Raw genomic sequence first — 14,521 nt, 5'->3', positions numbered from 1 at the left:
TTCCCTTGTTACTATCTAAAGGGCACATAATCATTGTCTCTAGTGCTCTGTTGCTAGCATATACCACCTTATCACCTTTCTTTTTCTATTTTTAGAATATTCCTCTGATTTTACTGTTTTGGAGCTTTTCAATTTCACTATTTAGTGGTTTATTTTACTCACTGTACATAAAGATATTTATCAAGATATGTTATCAAGACAAATAGCAAGCCTACCCTGACATGTAGTCTTTTAAACTGTGCTTATAGATTAAAAAGGGATGATGAAGGCAAACTATCATATTCCGCTGTCCTTCATAGATATTAATTTGTTTATCTGTGCTTGAAATAAAGTCCTGTATTCATTGTGGGAGACTTTGAATTTTATAGAGACTTTTAGAAATGTAGTTTAACCATTTTAGAGGTCACAATTTAATATTTTTGTATAATTTTTGTTTTTGTTCGTTTCCTTAGTTACTAATAATAGTGATAACACCTTAAAAAGCATTTTTATATGTTATTTTGTACAACTCATAACAGCGACCTTAATACAGATTTCAGTTTTCTCTATTAAAAACTGTACTGTGGCCCTTTTGCATACATTTCTACCATACACATTCTTAGAGGCAGAGTTCCTAAATCAAAGAATATACATATTTCTAAAGCTTTTGATAACAGATCTGCCAAATTCCAATTACTGTATTCCTATGAAGCTTGAATGCTTTTGCTGTCTTTTTTCTAGTGTGAATGGTTGCTTGTGCCCCTTGCTTATTACTAAAAATATTAGGTCCATCTTTTTCCTATTGACTTGTAAGAAAGAGCTTTTTATAGTAATGATATCAATCTTCTGGCAGATATATTAGAAAGGCATTACCTCTCCTCTGCCCCAAGTTTGGCATCTCCCTTTTGTGCTTTACTTTTTGATATTTTCTTTTACATAAATATTTTAAATGTTTTATTTTGTAAAATCTCTCAATCATTTCTTTTATGAATTTTCCTTTTGTTTTTATGCTTAAAAAAGTTATTCTCTATCCAGTGATTATGGAAACTGTCATAAACACTCAAATGAAATTCTTAAAATTTAGGATCTTAAAAACATGTACTACTTGCTACTTATTTAAACTCAGCCTACTGTTGTGAACTTATTGAAGAAATTACCTTTCTCCTTCCTTTCAAACATGGAATTTCTGCTAAATTCCGCCTACTGGAATTTGGATACCAGAGAAAATAATCTTACCTGTGGTTTACATTGTTCAGCAAGAACCAGTGAATATTTTACTTTTTCAAATGGTGGTATATTTTGCCCCAACTGTAAATATGAAAAGAATGAAAAATCCAAATCAGCTTTTACAGATCGCTGATGTGGTTTTAATTCATCCTGCTTTCCATTCTCTGCTGCTCCCTAACAGAAGACCCTGTGTCTGTTTTGCAGAAGCTCTGCAGCCTTTCCTGGAAGCCTGTAGCAACACTTTATTTTTTCGTACTTGCTCTGTGCTGCTTCGAACCCCCAAGCTCGATCTTCAAATTCTAGAAAAGCTCAGTATTATACTACAAAAGCTTTCCAAAATCAAGTAAGAATTTCTTATTTCTAACATTTTTAATTGGAAGATATCTTGTTGTGATCCTTTAGACCTTTCTGAATCCTGTATTAAATATTATTAAGTCAAAATTTCTAATGGACATGTAGAAAATTGAGATTCATGAATATTAATGCTTATCTAAGACCATGTACTTAATAATAGACTAGAATCAGTGTTAATCTTGGACGTCATACTGTTTCAATAGTTGATTTCTGCTAAATGAACTTTAAGTGCCACAAATAGAGTATACAAAAACTAAGAGCAATTTTTAGCAGCTGAGTGATAACATGAGAATATATTGTTAACACACTGGCCTTCTGAAGCACCATAGGTGAAAATTTTAAAAAATAATAATAAAAATCTATTTTTCAGATCCTCACTGATGGCACTGAATTTAGGGAATGAAAATGAAGCAAGCTGAAAAGACCTGAGACAGTGTTATAATGGGGTTGATTTTAGGAAATTATTAGGAGCTTACTGCTGCCACTAATTTGAATTTCATTGTAAGAATCAAAGGTTTTCTTTTTATATTTCGTCTTCTTTTCCCTGATGCAAACATCGGGATAACCAGTTTTTAAATTATAAATAAAGGCCATAAATTGTAAAGCTGTATTTTCCTAGAATCTTGACATAATCTGGTGTTTGTTTTGTGGCAAATCTGAGCAGCTTCTATCTCAGCTCATTTTGGTAAGAATAAAGTCTGGTTTCAGTTCAGCTCCTCTACCCTCACCTTACCCCTCACCATGGTTTCCATGGCAGTGAACTTAGGTACTCTGCTCTGCCTCAGATACCTGAATTCATCTTAAAATTATTTGTAGGTGCACGATAGTGGGTCCATAAGTTGTCTTTGGTGCCTAGTACACTGTACCATACCATAGTAAATTATTCATTGTCAAACTATAACCTTATGCTCAACTCACCAGTTAATTAGTTTTGGTCTGGGATCAGTTACCAATTCATTGGCCTGTTGTCATTTCCCTGTGGTGCCATGAAGCTGCAATAACATTACTTAGGTTTAATTCTTTCTTAGCCCCTTATTTGTGGGATTTTTAAAAAGTCATCCCAAAGTGCAAGTATATCCTTGGGCTAAAGTGTTTTCCTCTTTGTGATGTGTTTTATAGCTTATGTTCACTGCAAAATTATTTGAAGAACTAGAATAAAACTTGAACAGAAGGGCTGACAGTTTTTGATACCCAAACAAATCTTAATATGTCCTTAAAACCACAGAGATGTGAACCATTTTGTATCAAGAGGATGGTTACACAGGCTATTTGATAGTTTTTAAAAAATATGTAGACAAGAAAATAAGTGTGTTAACAAATATAATTCTAACTGATTGAAAATGAAATTACTGATTGGTTTTTAGAAAGAGGAATGGTTAAAAGGTAATTTGGAGCTAAGACAAAAAATAGATCAACATTCTCTACTTTAAAAAGCCCAGTTTAGAGGGGGAGGAGCCAAGATGATGGCATTAGTAGGGCAGTGGAAATCTCCTCCCAAAACCATATATATTTTTGAAAATACAACAAATACAACTATTCCTAAAAGAGAGACCAGAAGATACAGTACAACAGCTAGGCTACATCTATATCTGTGAGAACTCAGGACCTCATGAAGGGGGTAAGATACAAGCCGTAGCCCTGCGGGACCTGAGCGCCCCTCACCCCAGCTCCCTGGCAGGAGGAAAGGAATCGGAGCGGGGAGGGAGAGGGAGCCCAGGACTGCTAAATAATCAGCTCTAGTAATCTGCACCAGAAGCACAAACACACATTGCATGGTGTGCTGGATATTAGAGAAACGGAAAAGTAACATCTGTGAACGGGTCCCCACAGTGGGCTCCCCTGGGACAAAAGAAAAGTGAGTGCTTTTTGAAAGTCTTAAAGGGACAGGGACCCCACAGCTGGACAAAAGCGTCCCACAACCCAGCAGCTGGGAATTCTGAGGAATTTAAGGCGCCCCAGCCCCCTGAGTGGCAACGCATGACTGAAGCCCCTCATGGTGATAGGCAGCCTGCCAGTCATTCCCCTGGCTGGCATGGCCCCAACAGAGCAGCCGAGCAGCCAGAGACTGGCTGTGTGTGCCCATGGTGACAGAACACCCAGAGAGCGGCCATACACAGCAGTGGCAGCAGAGCACCCTGAGAGAGGCCGCGCATGCCTGCAGTGGTGGAGCACCCGGAGAGCAGCCGCACCCACAGCAACTGCCCAGAATCTCCTAGCTGTGCACAGCCACCCAGGCCAGACCCAGAGGCCATTGCCAGTGCACAGCTGCCCGGCACAGGCAGAGGAAACTGAGGCAAGGCACGAAGTGGTGCCATTCCCACAGGAGAGCTCACCTGGCATGCCTGCCACTCCCTGCAGGACTCTGGGCTACCATGACGGTGACACCACCCATGGCAGCTTAGGGGATTAATCTGGAGGTTGCTCCAGGAGTGTGGGTAACCAACACAGGAGCAGAGAAGGGCAAGGAGGTGACCAACAAGCAGGAGAGGACTTTGTTCTCTCAGCTGACACATGCACTACCTGCCTACAGCTACTTCTATCACCATGAAAAGGCAGAAAAATTTGGTCCAGTTGAGAATTACCCAGACAACCCCTGAGAGAGGGCCTGGGGAAATAGATTTAACCAATCTTCCTGAAGAAGAATTCAAAATAAAGGTCATAACCGTGCTGATGGACCTTCAGAGAAATATGCAAGAGCTAAAGGATCAAGTTGGGAGGGAGAATACAGAAATAAAACAATCTCTGGAAGTGCTTAAGAGCAGACTGGATGAGGTGCAAGAGGCCGTTAATGGAATAGAAATCAGAGAACAGGAACACAGAGAAGCTGAAACAGAGAGAGATAAAAGGATCTCCAGGAATGAAAGAATATTAAGAGAACTGTGTGACCAATCCAAATGGAACAATATTTGCATTATAGGAGTAACAAGAAGAGAGAGAAAAGGGGATAGAAAGTGTCTTTGAAGAAATAATTGCTGAAAACTTCCCCAAACTGGGGGAGGAAATAGCCTCTCAGACCATGGAAGCCCACAGAACTCCCAACACAAGAGACTAAAGGAGGACAACACCAAGACATATAATAATTAAAATGACAGAGATCAAATACAAGGACAGAGTATTAAAAGCAGCCAGAGAGAGAAAAAAGGTCACCTACAAAGAAAAAACCCATCAGGCTATAATCAGACTTCTCAACAGAAATCTTACAGGCCAGAAGAGAATGGCATGAAATATTTAATGCAATGAAACAGAAGGGCCTTGAACCAAGAATACTGTATCCAGCACGATTATCATTTAAATATGAAGGAGGGATTAAGCAATTCCCAGACAAACAAAAGTTGAGGGAATATGCCTCCCACAAACCATCTCTGAAGGATATTTTAAAGGGACTGCTCTAGATGGAAGCACTCCTAAGACTAAATAGATGTAAACAGAGAGAATAAAATCACAACAATGAAAGCAGACCAACCAAATATTAACTAAAGGCAAAAAATAAAATCAACTATTTACAAAAGCAGTCAAAGGAAACACAAAAGACTACAGAATAAACCCCTAACATATAAAGAATGGAGGAGGAGGAATAAGGGAGGGAAAAATAAAGAATCATCACACTGTGTTTATAATAGCTTAATAAGAGAGTTAAGTTAGACAGTTAGATAGTAAAGAAGCTACCCTTGAACTTTTGGTAACCACAAATCTAAAGCCTGCAATGGCAATAAGTACATATCTATCGATAATCACCCTAAATGTGAATGGTCTGAATGCACCAATCAAAAGACACAGAGTAACAGAATGGATGAAAAAGCAAGATCCATCTATATGCTGCTTACAAGAGACTCACCTCAAACCCAAAGACATGCACAGACTAAAAGTCAAGGGATGGAAGAAGATATTTCATCCAAACAATAGGGAGAAAAAAGCAGGTGTTGCAGTACTTGTATCAGACTAAATAGACTTGAAAACAAAGAAAGTCACAAGAGATAAAGAAGGACATTATATAATGATAAAGGGGTCAGTCCAACAAGAGGATATAACCATTATAAATATATTCACCCAATACAGGAACACCAACATATGTGAAACAAATACTAACAGAAATAAAGGAGGAAATAGAATGCAATGCATTCTTATAGGAGACTTCAACACACCACTCACTCCAAAGGACAGATCCACCAGACAGAAAATAAGTAAGGACGCAGAGGCACTGAACAACACAGTAGAACAGATGGATTTAAGAGATATCTACAGAACTCTACACCCAAAAGCAGCAGGGTACACATTCTTCTCAAGTGCACATGGAACATTCTCCAGAATAGACCACATACTAGGCCACAAAAAGAGCCTCAGTAAATTCCAAAAGATTGAAATTCTTCCAACCAACTTATCAGACCACAAAGATATAAAACTAGAAATAAATTGTACAAAGAAAACAAAAAGGTTCACAACCACATGGAGGCTTAACAACATGCTCCTAAATAATCAATGGATCAATGATCAAATTAAAGCAGAGATCCAGCAATATATGGAGACAAATGAAAACAACAACACAAAGCCCCAACTTCTGTGGGACGCCACGAAGGTAGTTCTAAGAGGAAAGTATATAGCAATCCAGGCCTATTTAAAGAAGGAAGAACAATCCCAAATGAATAGTCTAAAGTCACAATGATTGAAATTGGAAAAAGAAGAACAAATGAGGCCCAAAGTTAGTAGAAGGAGGAACATAATAAAGATCAGAGAAGAAATAAATAAAATTGAGAAGAATAAAACAATAGAAAAAATCAATGAAACCAAGAGCTGGTTCTTTGAAAAAATAAAAAAAAAATAGATAAGCCCCTAGCCAGACTTCTTAAGAGAAAAAGAGAATCTACACACATCAACAGAATCAGAAACAAGAAAGGAAAAATCACGAAAGACTCCGCAAAAATACAAAAAATTATTAGAGAATACTATGAAAATCTATATGCTAAGAAGCTGGAAAACCTAGAAGAAATGGACAACTTCATAGAAAAATACAACCTTCCAAGACTTACCAAGGAAGAAACAGAAAATCTAAACAGACCAATTACCAGCAATGAAATTGAATCAATAGTCAAAAAACTACCCACGAACAAAACCCCTGGGTCAGATGGATTCACCACTGAATTTTATCAGACATATATAGAAAACATAATACCCATTCTTCTTATAGTTTTCCAAAACATAGAAGAGGAGGGAATACTTCCAAACTCATTCTATGAAGCCAGCATCACTCTAATACCAAAACAAGGCAAAGACCCTGCAAAAAAAAGGAAATTACAGACCAATATCCCTGATGAACATAGATGCAAAAATACTCAACAAAATATTAGCAAACCGAATTCAAAAATACATCAAGAGGATCATACAGCATGACCAAGTGGGATTCATCTCAGGGATGCAAGGATGGTACAACATTCGAAAATCCTTCAACATCATCTACTATATCAACAAAAAGAAGGACAAAAATCACATGATCATCTCCATAGACACTGAAAAAGCATTCGACAAAATTCAACATCCATTCATTATAAAAACTCTCAACAAAATGGGAATAGATGGCAAGTACCTCAACATAATAAAGGCCATATATGACAAACACACAGCCAACATCATACTTAACAGCGAGAAGCTGAAAGCTTTTCCTCTAAGATCGGTAACAAGACAAGGATGCCCACTCTCCCCACTGTTATTCAACATAGTACTGAAGGTCTTGGCCACGGCAATCAGACAAAACAAAGAAATACAAGGCATCCAGATTGGTAAAGAAGAAGCCAAACTGTCACTATTTACAGATGACATGATATTGTACATAAAAAACCCTAAAGACTACACTCCAAAACTACTAGAACTAATATCGGAATTCAGCAAAGTTGCAGGATACAAAATTAATACACAGAAATCTGTTGCTTCCTATACATTAACAATGAACTAGCAGAAAGAGAAATCAGGAAAACAATTCCATTTACAATTGCATCAAAAAGAATAAAATACCTAGGAATAAACCTAACCAAGGAAGTGAAAGACCTATACCCTGAAAACTACAAGACACTCTTAAGAGAAATTAAAGAGGACACTAACAAATGAAAACTCATCCCATGCTCTTGGCTAAGAAGAATTAATATTGTCAAAATGGCCATCCTGCCCAAAGCAATCTACAGATTCAATGCTATGCCTACCAAAATACCAACAGCATTCTTCAACAAACTGGAACAAATAGTTTTAAAATTCATATGGAACCACAAAAGACCCCAAATAGCCAAAGCAATCCTGAGAAGGAAGAATAAAGCTGGGGGGATCTTGCTACCCAACTTCAAGCTCTACTACAAAGCCACAGTAATCATGACAATTTGGTACTGGCAAAAGAACAGTGGAATAGAATAGAGACTCCAAACATTAACCCAAACATATATGGTCAGTTAATATATGATAAAGGAGCCATGGACATACAATGGGGAAATGATAGCCTCTTCAACAGCTGGTGTTGGCGAAACTGGACAGCTACATGTAAGACAATGAAATTGGATCCTTGTCTAACACCATACACAAAAGTAAATTTGAAATGGATCAAAGACCTAAATATAAGTCATGAAACCATAAAACACTTAGAAAAAAACACAGGCAAAAATCTCTTGGATACAAACATGAGCAACTTCTTCATGAACATATCTGCTGGGCAAGGGAAACAAAAGCAAAAATGAACAAGTGGACTACATCAAACTGAAAAGTTTCTGTACAGCAAAGGACACCACCAACAGAACAAAAAGGTATCCTACAGTATGGGAGAATATATTCATAAATGACAGATCTGATAAAGGCTTGACATCCAAAATATATAAAGAGCTCACACACCTCAACAAACAAAAAGCAAATAATCCAACCAAAAAATGGTCAGAGGAGCTGAAAAGACAGTTACCATTTGACCCAGGAATTCCACTCCTAGGAATTTACCCTAATTATGCAGCAGCCCAGTTTGAAAAAGACACATGCACCCCTATGTTTATCACAGCAGTATTCACAATAGCCAAGAAATGGAAGCTACCTAAGTGTCCATCAGTAGATGAATGGATAAAGAAGATGTGGTACATATACACAATGGAATATTATTCAGCCATAAGAAGAAAACAAATCCTACCATTTGTAACAACATGGATGGAGCTAGAGGGTATTATGCTCAGTGAAATAAGCCAGGCAGAGAAAGACAAGTATCAAATGATTTCACTCCTCTGTGGAATATAAGAACAAAGAAAAAACTGAAGGAGCAAAACCTCAGAAGACTCACACAACCCAAGAATGGACTAACAGTTACCAAAGGGAAAGGGACTGGGGAGGGTGGGTGAGAAGGGAGGGTTAAGGGTGGGTATTGTGATTAGCATGTATAATGTGGGGGTGGGGGCACAGGGAGGGCTGTACAACACAGAGAAGCCAAGTAATGATTCTACAACATCTTACTATGCTGATGGACAGTGACTGTAATGGGGTTTGTGGGGGGGACTTGTTGATGGGGGCAGTCTAGTAAGCATAATGTTCCTCATGTAATTGTAGATTAATGATACGAAAATAATTTTTAAAAGCCCAGTTTACTTAAAATAAGATGATCAAGTATTTCACTCTTTCTTGCTGTAAAGAAAAAAAGTCTTCTCAAAAGCTGTTATAGTGAGTAGGGTTCAGTTTTGGGATTCAAAAACATTTTCTTTTTTCCTTAAATACTTCTCTATGGTAGGCCTGTCTCATAAAGCCTATTGTGTTTGTCTTAGCATGTTAATTCTTTAGTTACCTATTTTCTGCACTATTCTTAAAAATAGATGCCATTTCTCCACATTGACACTTGAGTCAGTGTCTTCATAGATAAACTCTGCAAGTATGTGATTAAATTATGTATTCATTCTCTTACAGGAGCAATAAGAAGCTCTTTGAACTTTTTACGATTCATCTGATGCTTCAAGAAATACAAAGAACAACACATCCAGAGCATGCCTTTCTCTGTATTAACCTAAATTCAACTCTGTTCAATTTGGGTTTAACAAAATGCAGCTCTCTGGCCCCCAACACAAACCATTAGATTTGCTTATTATTAATTTTTTGTATTATATGTGTGTTGCTTATTTGTAAGATTGTAAAAATCAACAAAGTAACTAAAAGTCTACCAAGTAAAGCACCGTTTATCATGAAAAATAGAAAAAGATTTTAACTTTTAAAGTGAAATCTATAGAATCTATGGAATGTTTGGAGTGTTTCAGCACAACTAAGTAGCACTAATGTATGTACAAGATGGAATTTCCAGAACTAATAACGTGGGTTACTTTTTATAAAAATGTTTTTTAGGAAAATTCTTAAAATGATGTGACCATTTGGAATAAAATTGGTGTTTATGTGGGAACAGGGTTAGATCATGTCATCATTTTTTCTTAATATATTAGAAATCTCCCCTTTTGGAAGCAAAACTACATAATTTGAAACTACCATCTTCATAACTTTTCTATATATCCTAGTTTCATAAATGCTGTTTTTTTTATTGTGCTGTTTGTGGAGTACTTGAGAGAAACAATTTTTGTTTTTTTCTATTTTTATTTTTTCTAAAAATAATTTAGTTATGACAGTGTATATATACAACATTAAATATTTCTTAAACTGGAGAGTAAGCAAAAATATCATAGTCCAAATACACAGAGATATGATTTGCCAAAGATGAGTGAAGTAGCCAGAGGTCTAGGTCAGGTATATGTTGGTGGAACATTGTCCTAATGACCCATAAAATACGGTATCAGTATATAATATCACTTTCAAAATGTGGAAGAAATTTTCAGGAAATTTTGGGCCTCTTTAAAAGAATATAGGAAATTGTGAAGCAAAAATAAAAAGCCATAAAGAGAAAACAGGCTAAGGTGGCTATGGTAAAGATGATAGGAACTTAAAATGCAGAAGCAAAATGCTCATCAGAAACAAAAAGATACCATCACTGATATTTCAGCACATAAGACCAGTGTGACAAGACAAAAGAGTAGCTCTTAGAGCACAGGGCACGTAGGAACTGCACAGTGAGGGGCGGTGGCAGAGGTTGGAACAGAGGTTGTCCCTGCTGCACAGGGCACTCGATGTTCCTAAAGAGGAGAACAGAACATGCAGAGCGGAAGAATTATTCAAAGATACAGCTGAATAAAGATTTTGGAGGCTAAGGAAAGATCTGCATGTATTATAAGTATTAAGTTATAAAAATAAAGGCAAAAAAACCCCCACAAAAAACAAAACAAAGCCGATTACCTACAAGAGAAGAAAAATGAAGCTAACCTCATGCAATGCCAGAAGTTGACAGGGAACTATCATCTCCAGTGTTGGAGAGGGAAATTTTAATCCAAAAATTCATAGCTAGTGAAGATGCCTTTCATGGGTGAAGACAATGGGAAGACATATTCAGATATGCAAGTGTTAAGATATTTTACCACTTATGTACTGTTCTTGAGAAAAGAAACTAGCTTATTCTGACCAATTATGAGATGAAGGAAAATTGAGTTTATTAAATCAACTTTATACTAAAAGACTAGTGAACACTGAAACCATTTAAACATAAATTTAAATAATTGTAAATCTGTTTATGAAATGGAGCAAAATGTTAAATTCTTCAAAAGGATAAGTTATGGGAAAAAGCAATGATTTAGTAGTAAGGATTTGGATAAGAGTTAATGGGCCTGAGATTGAGATAGAGATAAAGGACCTAGTAAGTACAAGTTTTCTACATTTTCATCAGAAATAGAGTCAGAGTGTTCCTTTTCAATATTAACTTTGACAATTAGAAAAATGGATAAAATAATGCTTTTGGAAAATGTCAAACTATTATTAAAATTAAAGCAGGATAAATATTCTCAAAACACTGAAGAAGAAAACCAACATTTCTGTATAGACATCACAAAAGATAGAAAGCCTGGAACATCAAAAGAACAAAAATATTTAGGGTAAATAAAAGGGGTTTTTAAATTATAAATTCTGCATTAACCTGTGTTGATAAATTAAAAATCTGGGTGAAATTGACTGTTTTATAGAAAAAAGACAAATTATCAAAATTGTCCAAAAAAATCTGCAATAGAAGGTCAGTGAAGTCATTTAAAAATTATGAAAATTATTTATAAAATGACATCAAGTCCAGGTGTTTTTTACATAAGTTGTCTTAACATTTGAAGGAAGAAATATTTAAAGCTATTTAAACTGGCCCAGAATGTAGAAAAGTCATCCTAATTCATTTTATACAGTGGGTATGATCCCAGTACCAAAAATTTGTCAAAGAAAGAAAGGATAAAATAGATACAAAAGTCTTAAAGAATTATGAAAAGTCAATACCAAGAGTATATTATAGGCACATTAATCCACTAACGAATAGGCTAGCATACATTCTAGGAATGCAAAGTTGGCTTTCTGGTAAGAAAAATATATTTTACTATATTTGTAGAGTAAAGGAGGAAAGACATACACTCAAAAGAAATGCATAATAAGTGCCTAAAAATACTATAATTAAACTTACATTCCTGACAAAACTTATTACAATATATTTAATGGAAAATGAAATCAAATTTACTATGAAACACTAGATACGTGGCTAGAAACACTAGGTACAGTGAAGATGAGGAGTAAAATTAGGAAGCCCAGTGACCATTCTTCTGTAATGCACTTTGGGGTATTTACAGAAGTAAACATAGCTTTGGGAAAGGAGAAAAAATTACTGTTTGCAGGTGAAGTGATTACCTGGAAAACTAGGATTCTTCCAAGACTTCAGCAAGATACCCAATTATAAAATAAACATAGAAACAGCAAAGATTTTACATACTCCAGTAATTAATTAAAAGTTAATCTTTCCCTTTCAAAACTAATAAACTATAAAACTTCCATAAAGTGGGAACCAAACACAAGAAGAAATGTTCAGAACCTAAATGAGGATCTGTCAAGACGTTGCTGAGGGATGTCAAAGAAGTGAAGAGATTTCATTTGTTGGGAGGTCCTGTCTCCCCAAATTATTTTATACATTTCAATCCAAATTAATTTCAATAAATTCCAAAATAAATCGTTTTTATTGATTCAAATGTTCTATTCATTTATATTTTTAATGATTTTAGCAAAATTCTAAAGCTCATCTGGAAAGATAAACAGTTAAGATTAAAGAAGTTTTTGAAAATAACCAGAGATGATATGTTGAACGTTTTGTGCACTGGACACTGAACTGTTTTTACATGTATTATTATTTAATCCTCTTAAGAACTTTGAGTTGCAGACTGGAAAAGAAACAAACTTAGGGAGACTTGAGTGACGTGAGTACACCACCACCAGTGTGTGCCTTGAGCCTCATGTGCCCTGTGAAAGGGGAATGAGAGGCAGCTTGCCATCATAGTTGTTTTAACATATTTTGTAGTTGTGGCTCAAGTCCTCAACTTTCTTCCTCTCATCCAACCTCCGCATTTATTGGAATAAGAGAAGACATCTTCTAAAATAAGTAAAATTAAATAAGAAATTTGTATTTCCAACAGTGTGGTGTACTACATGTATCCTGTAGGTACACTTTATCTAAGAACTTTGGAGACACACTTCTGAGCAGGTGACAAAGAAAACACCTTGCAGGCCAGAAGTGACAAACAAAAACATGGGGAAACTAGGACCTGAAGCCCAGTGTTTTCCCTCAGGCACCTGCCACTCCCCAGTAGCTCTGAGCTGGAGTGGGCATTGGGGCAGCAGGCAAAAGCTAGGGGCAGTCATTATATTAGGCTGAACCAGGGATCTCTATGTAAGGTTAGGACTCCTGAAGAGCAATGTGTGGTAGAAGTAGGGAAAACTGTTCTGCAGAGGAAGAAAGTGGTGATGGCTTTCTCAGCTTTGACCCTCGGGAGACTCTGTCTCCTGGAGTTCCTAACTACTAGTTCACATATATTAGACATGAAGCTCAGATTCACACTATGTTGGCAGCCAAACAGTTTAGCAGAGAATCTGGTTGAAATGAGCCCTAGACTGTTTGCCATCAGGTACCTGATAGAAGCACCCTGGATCTTAGAAGTTTCCTCACATGAGATGCCAAGGAGCATGAGCTCACCGTGAACACAAATACACACACACACACCACACACAGCTAGCTGTAAGCCACTACAAGTGAGAGCAGAAATTATAAACAGAATAGTCTCACAATTAAGGCATCATAACAATATAAATCATGTTCAGTGGGTTTAAAGAAACAAGAGATAATAGAAATATAAGGAAGCAACAAGAAACTAACAGTTGACTAGGAAGTTTTGAAAAATAACTTCTAGAAGATAATATAATCATTGAAAATAGAAACTCAATGGATGAAGTTTAAAAAATTGGTGATAGGAATTATACAGGATACCCATAGGCTAAAAGAAGAGATTATGTAATCTAAAAGATTATTACATAAAAGATAAATCATAAACAGGTCTTATATCCATGTAAATGAGTTCCAGAATGAGAAAATGAGTCTGAGATAATATTTGAAAAAATAATGGCTAAAATATAAATTGAGAATTGGTGAAAAACATGAATCTCCAGTTCAAGAAGCCAAATGAATTCTAAGCAAAATAAAAAGATTATCTAAAACATTTTTTTAAAAACCCATCATATTGAAAGAAGTCAACAAAGAGTAAAAGCTTAAAAGCAGCCAGAGACAGAAGACAGATAAATTTCAAAGTCATGACATGGATGGAAGCTCTCAACAATTGGCCCAGTAAATGGTGGAATATCTCCAACGTGCTGAAGAATAAAGCTGTCAATGTAGAATTTTCACTACTCATCAAGATATCTTTCAAGAACAATAGCAAGATAAAGACATTTCAGAGAAATCAAATTCAGTATTTACCCATAAACTTGTTTAAAGAAACTTCAAAGAGTTTTACTTTAGGAAGAAGCAAAATGGTATCACAAAGTTGAAGAGGTGAGATGAAATAGCAAAGAAAATAGTAAATGT

The 14,521-nt window shown here is 36.1% G+C and overlaps 1 protein-coding gene across 7 annotated transcripts in view; it reads left to right on the top strand.

Annotated features, from left to right (window-relative positions):
- CCDC138 (coiled-coil domain containing 138) overlaps nucleotides 1-9,949 on the top strand; it is a 146,139-nt gene extending 136,190 nt beyond the window's left edge. For all 7 annotated transcript variants that reach the window (XM_057496870.1, XM_057496869.1, XM_057496873.1 and 4 more), the window contains 2 exons: nucleotides 1,411-1,549; nucleotides 9,466-9,949. In XM_057496870.1, coding sequence (XP_057352853.1) covers nucleotides 1,411-1,549; nucleotides 9,466-9,631 — 305 coding nt within the window. In that variant the 3' untranslated portion in view covers nucleotides 9,632-9,949. The remainder of the gene's footprint in view (nucleotides 1-1,410; nucleotides 1,550-9,465) is intronic.
- The last annotated feature ends 4,572 nt before the right edge of the window (nucleotides 9,950-14,521 follow it).

The sequence above is a fragment of the Manis pentadactyla genome, chromosome 2 (assembly GCF_030020395.1).
Source record: "Manis pentadactyla isolate mManPen7 chromosome 2, mManPen7.hap1, whole genome shotgun sequence".
Lineage (NCBI taxonomy): Eukaryota > Metazoa > Chordata > Mammalia > Pholidota > Manidae > Manis > Manis pentadactyla.
Note: the sequence above shows the minus strand (reverse complement) of the source record. Positions and strands in the feature narration are given on the sequence as shown.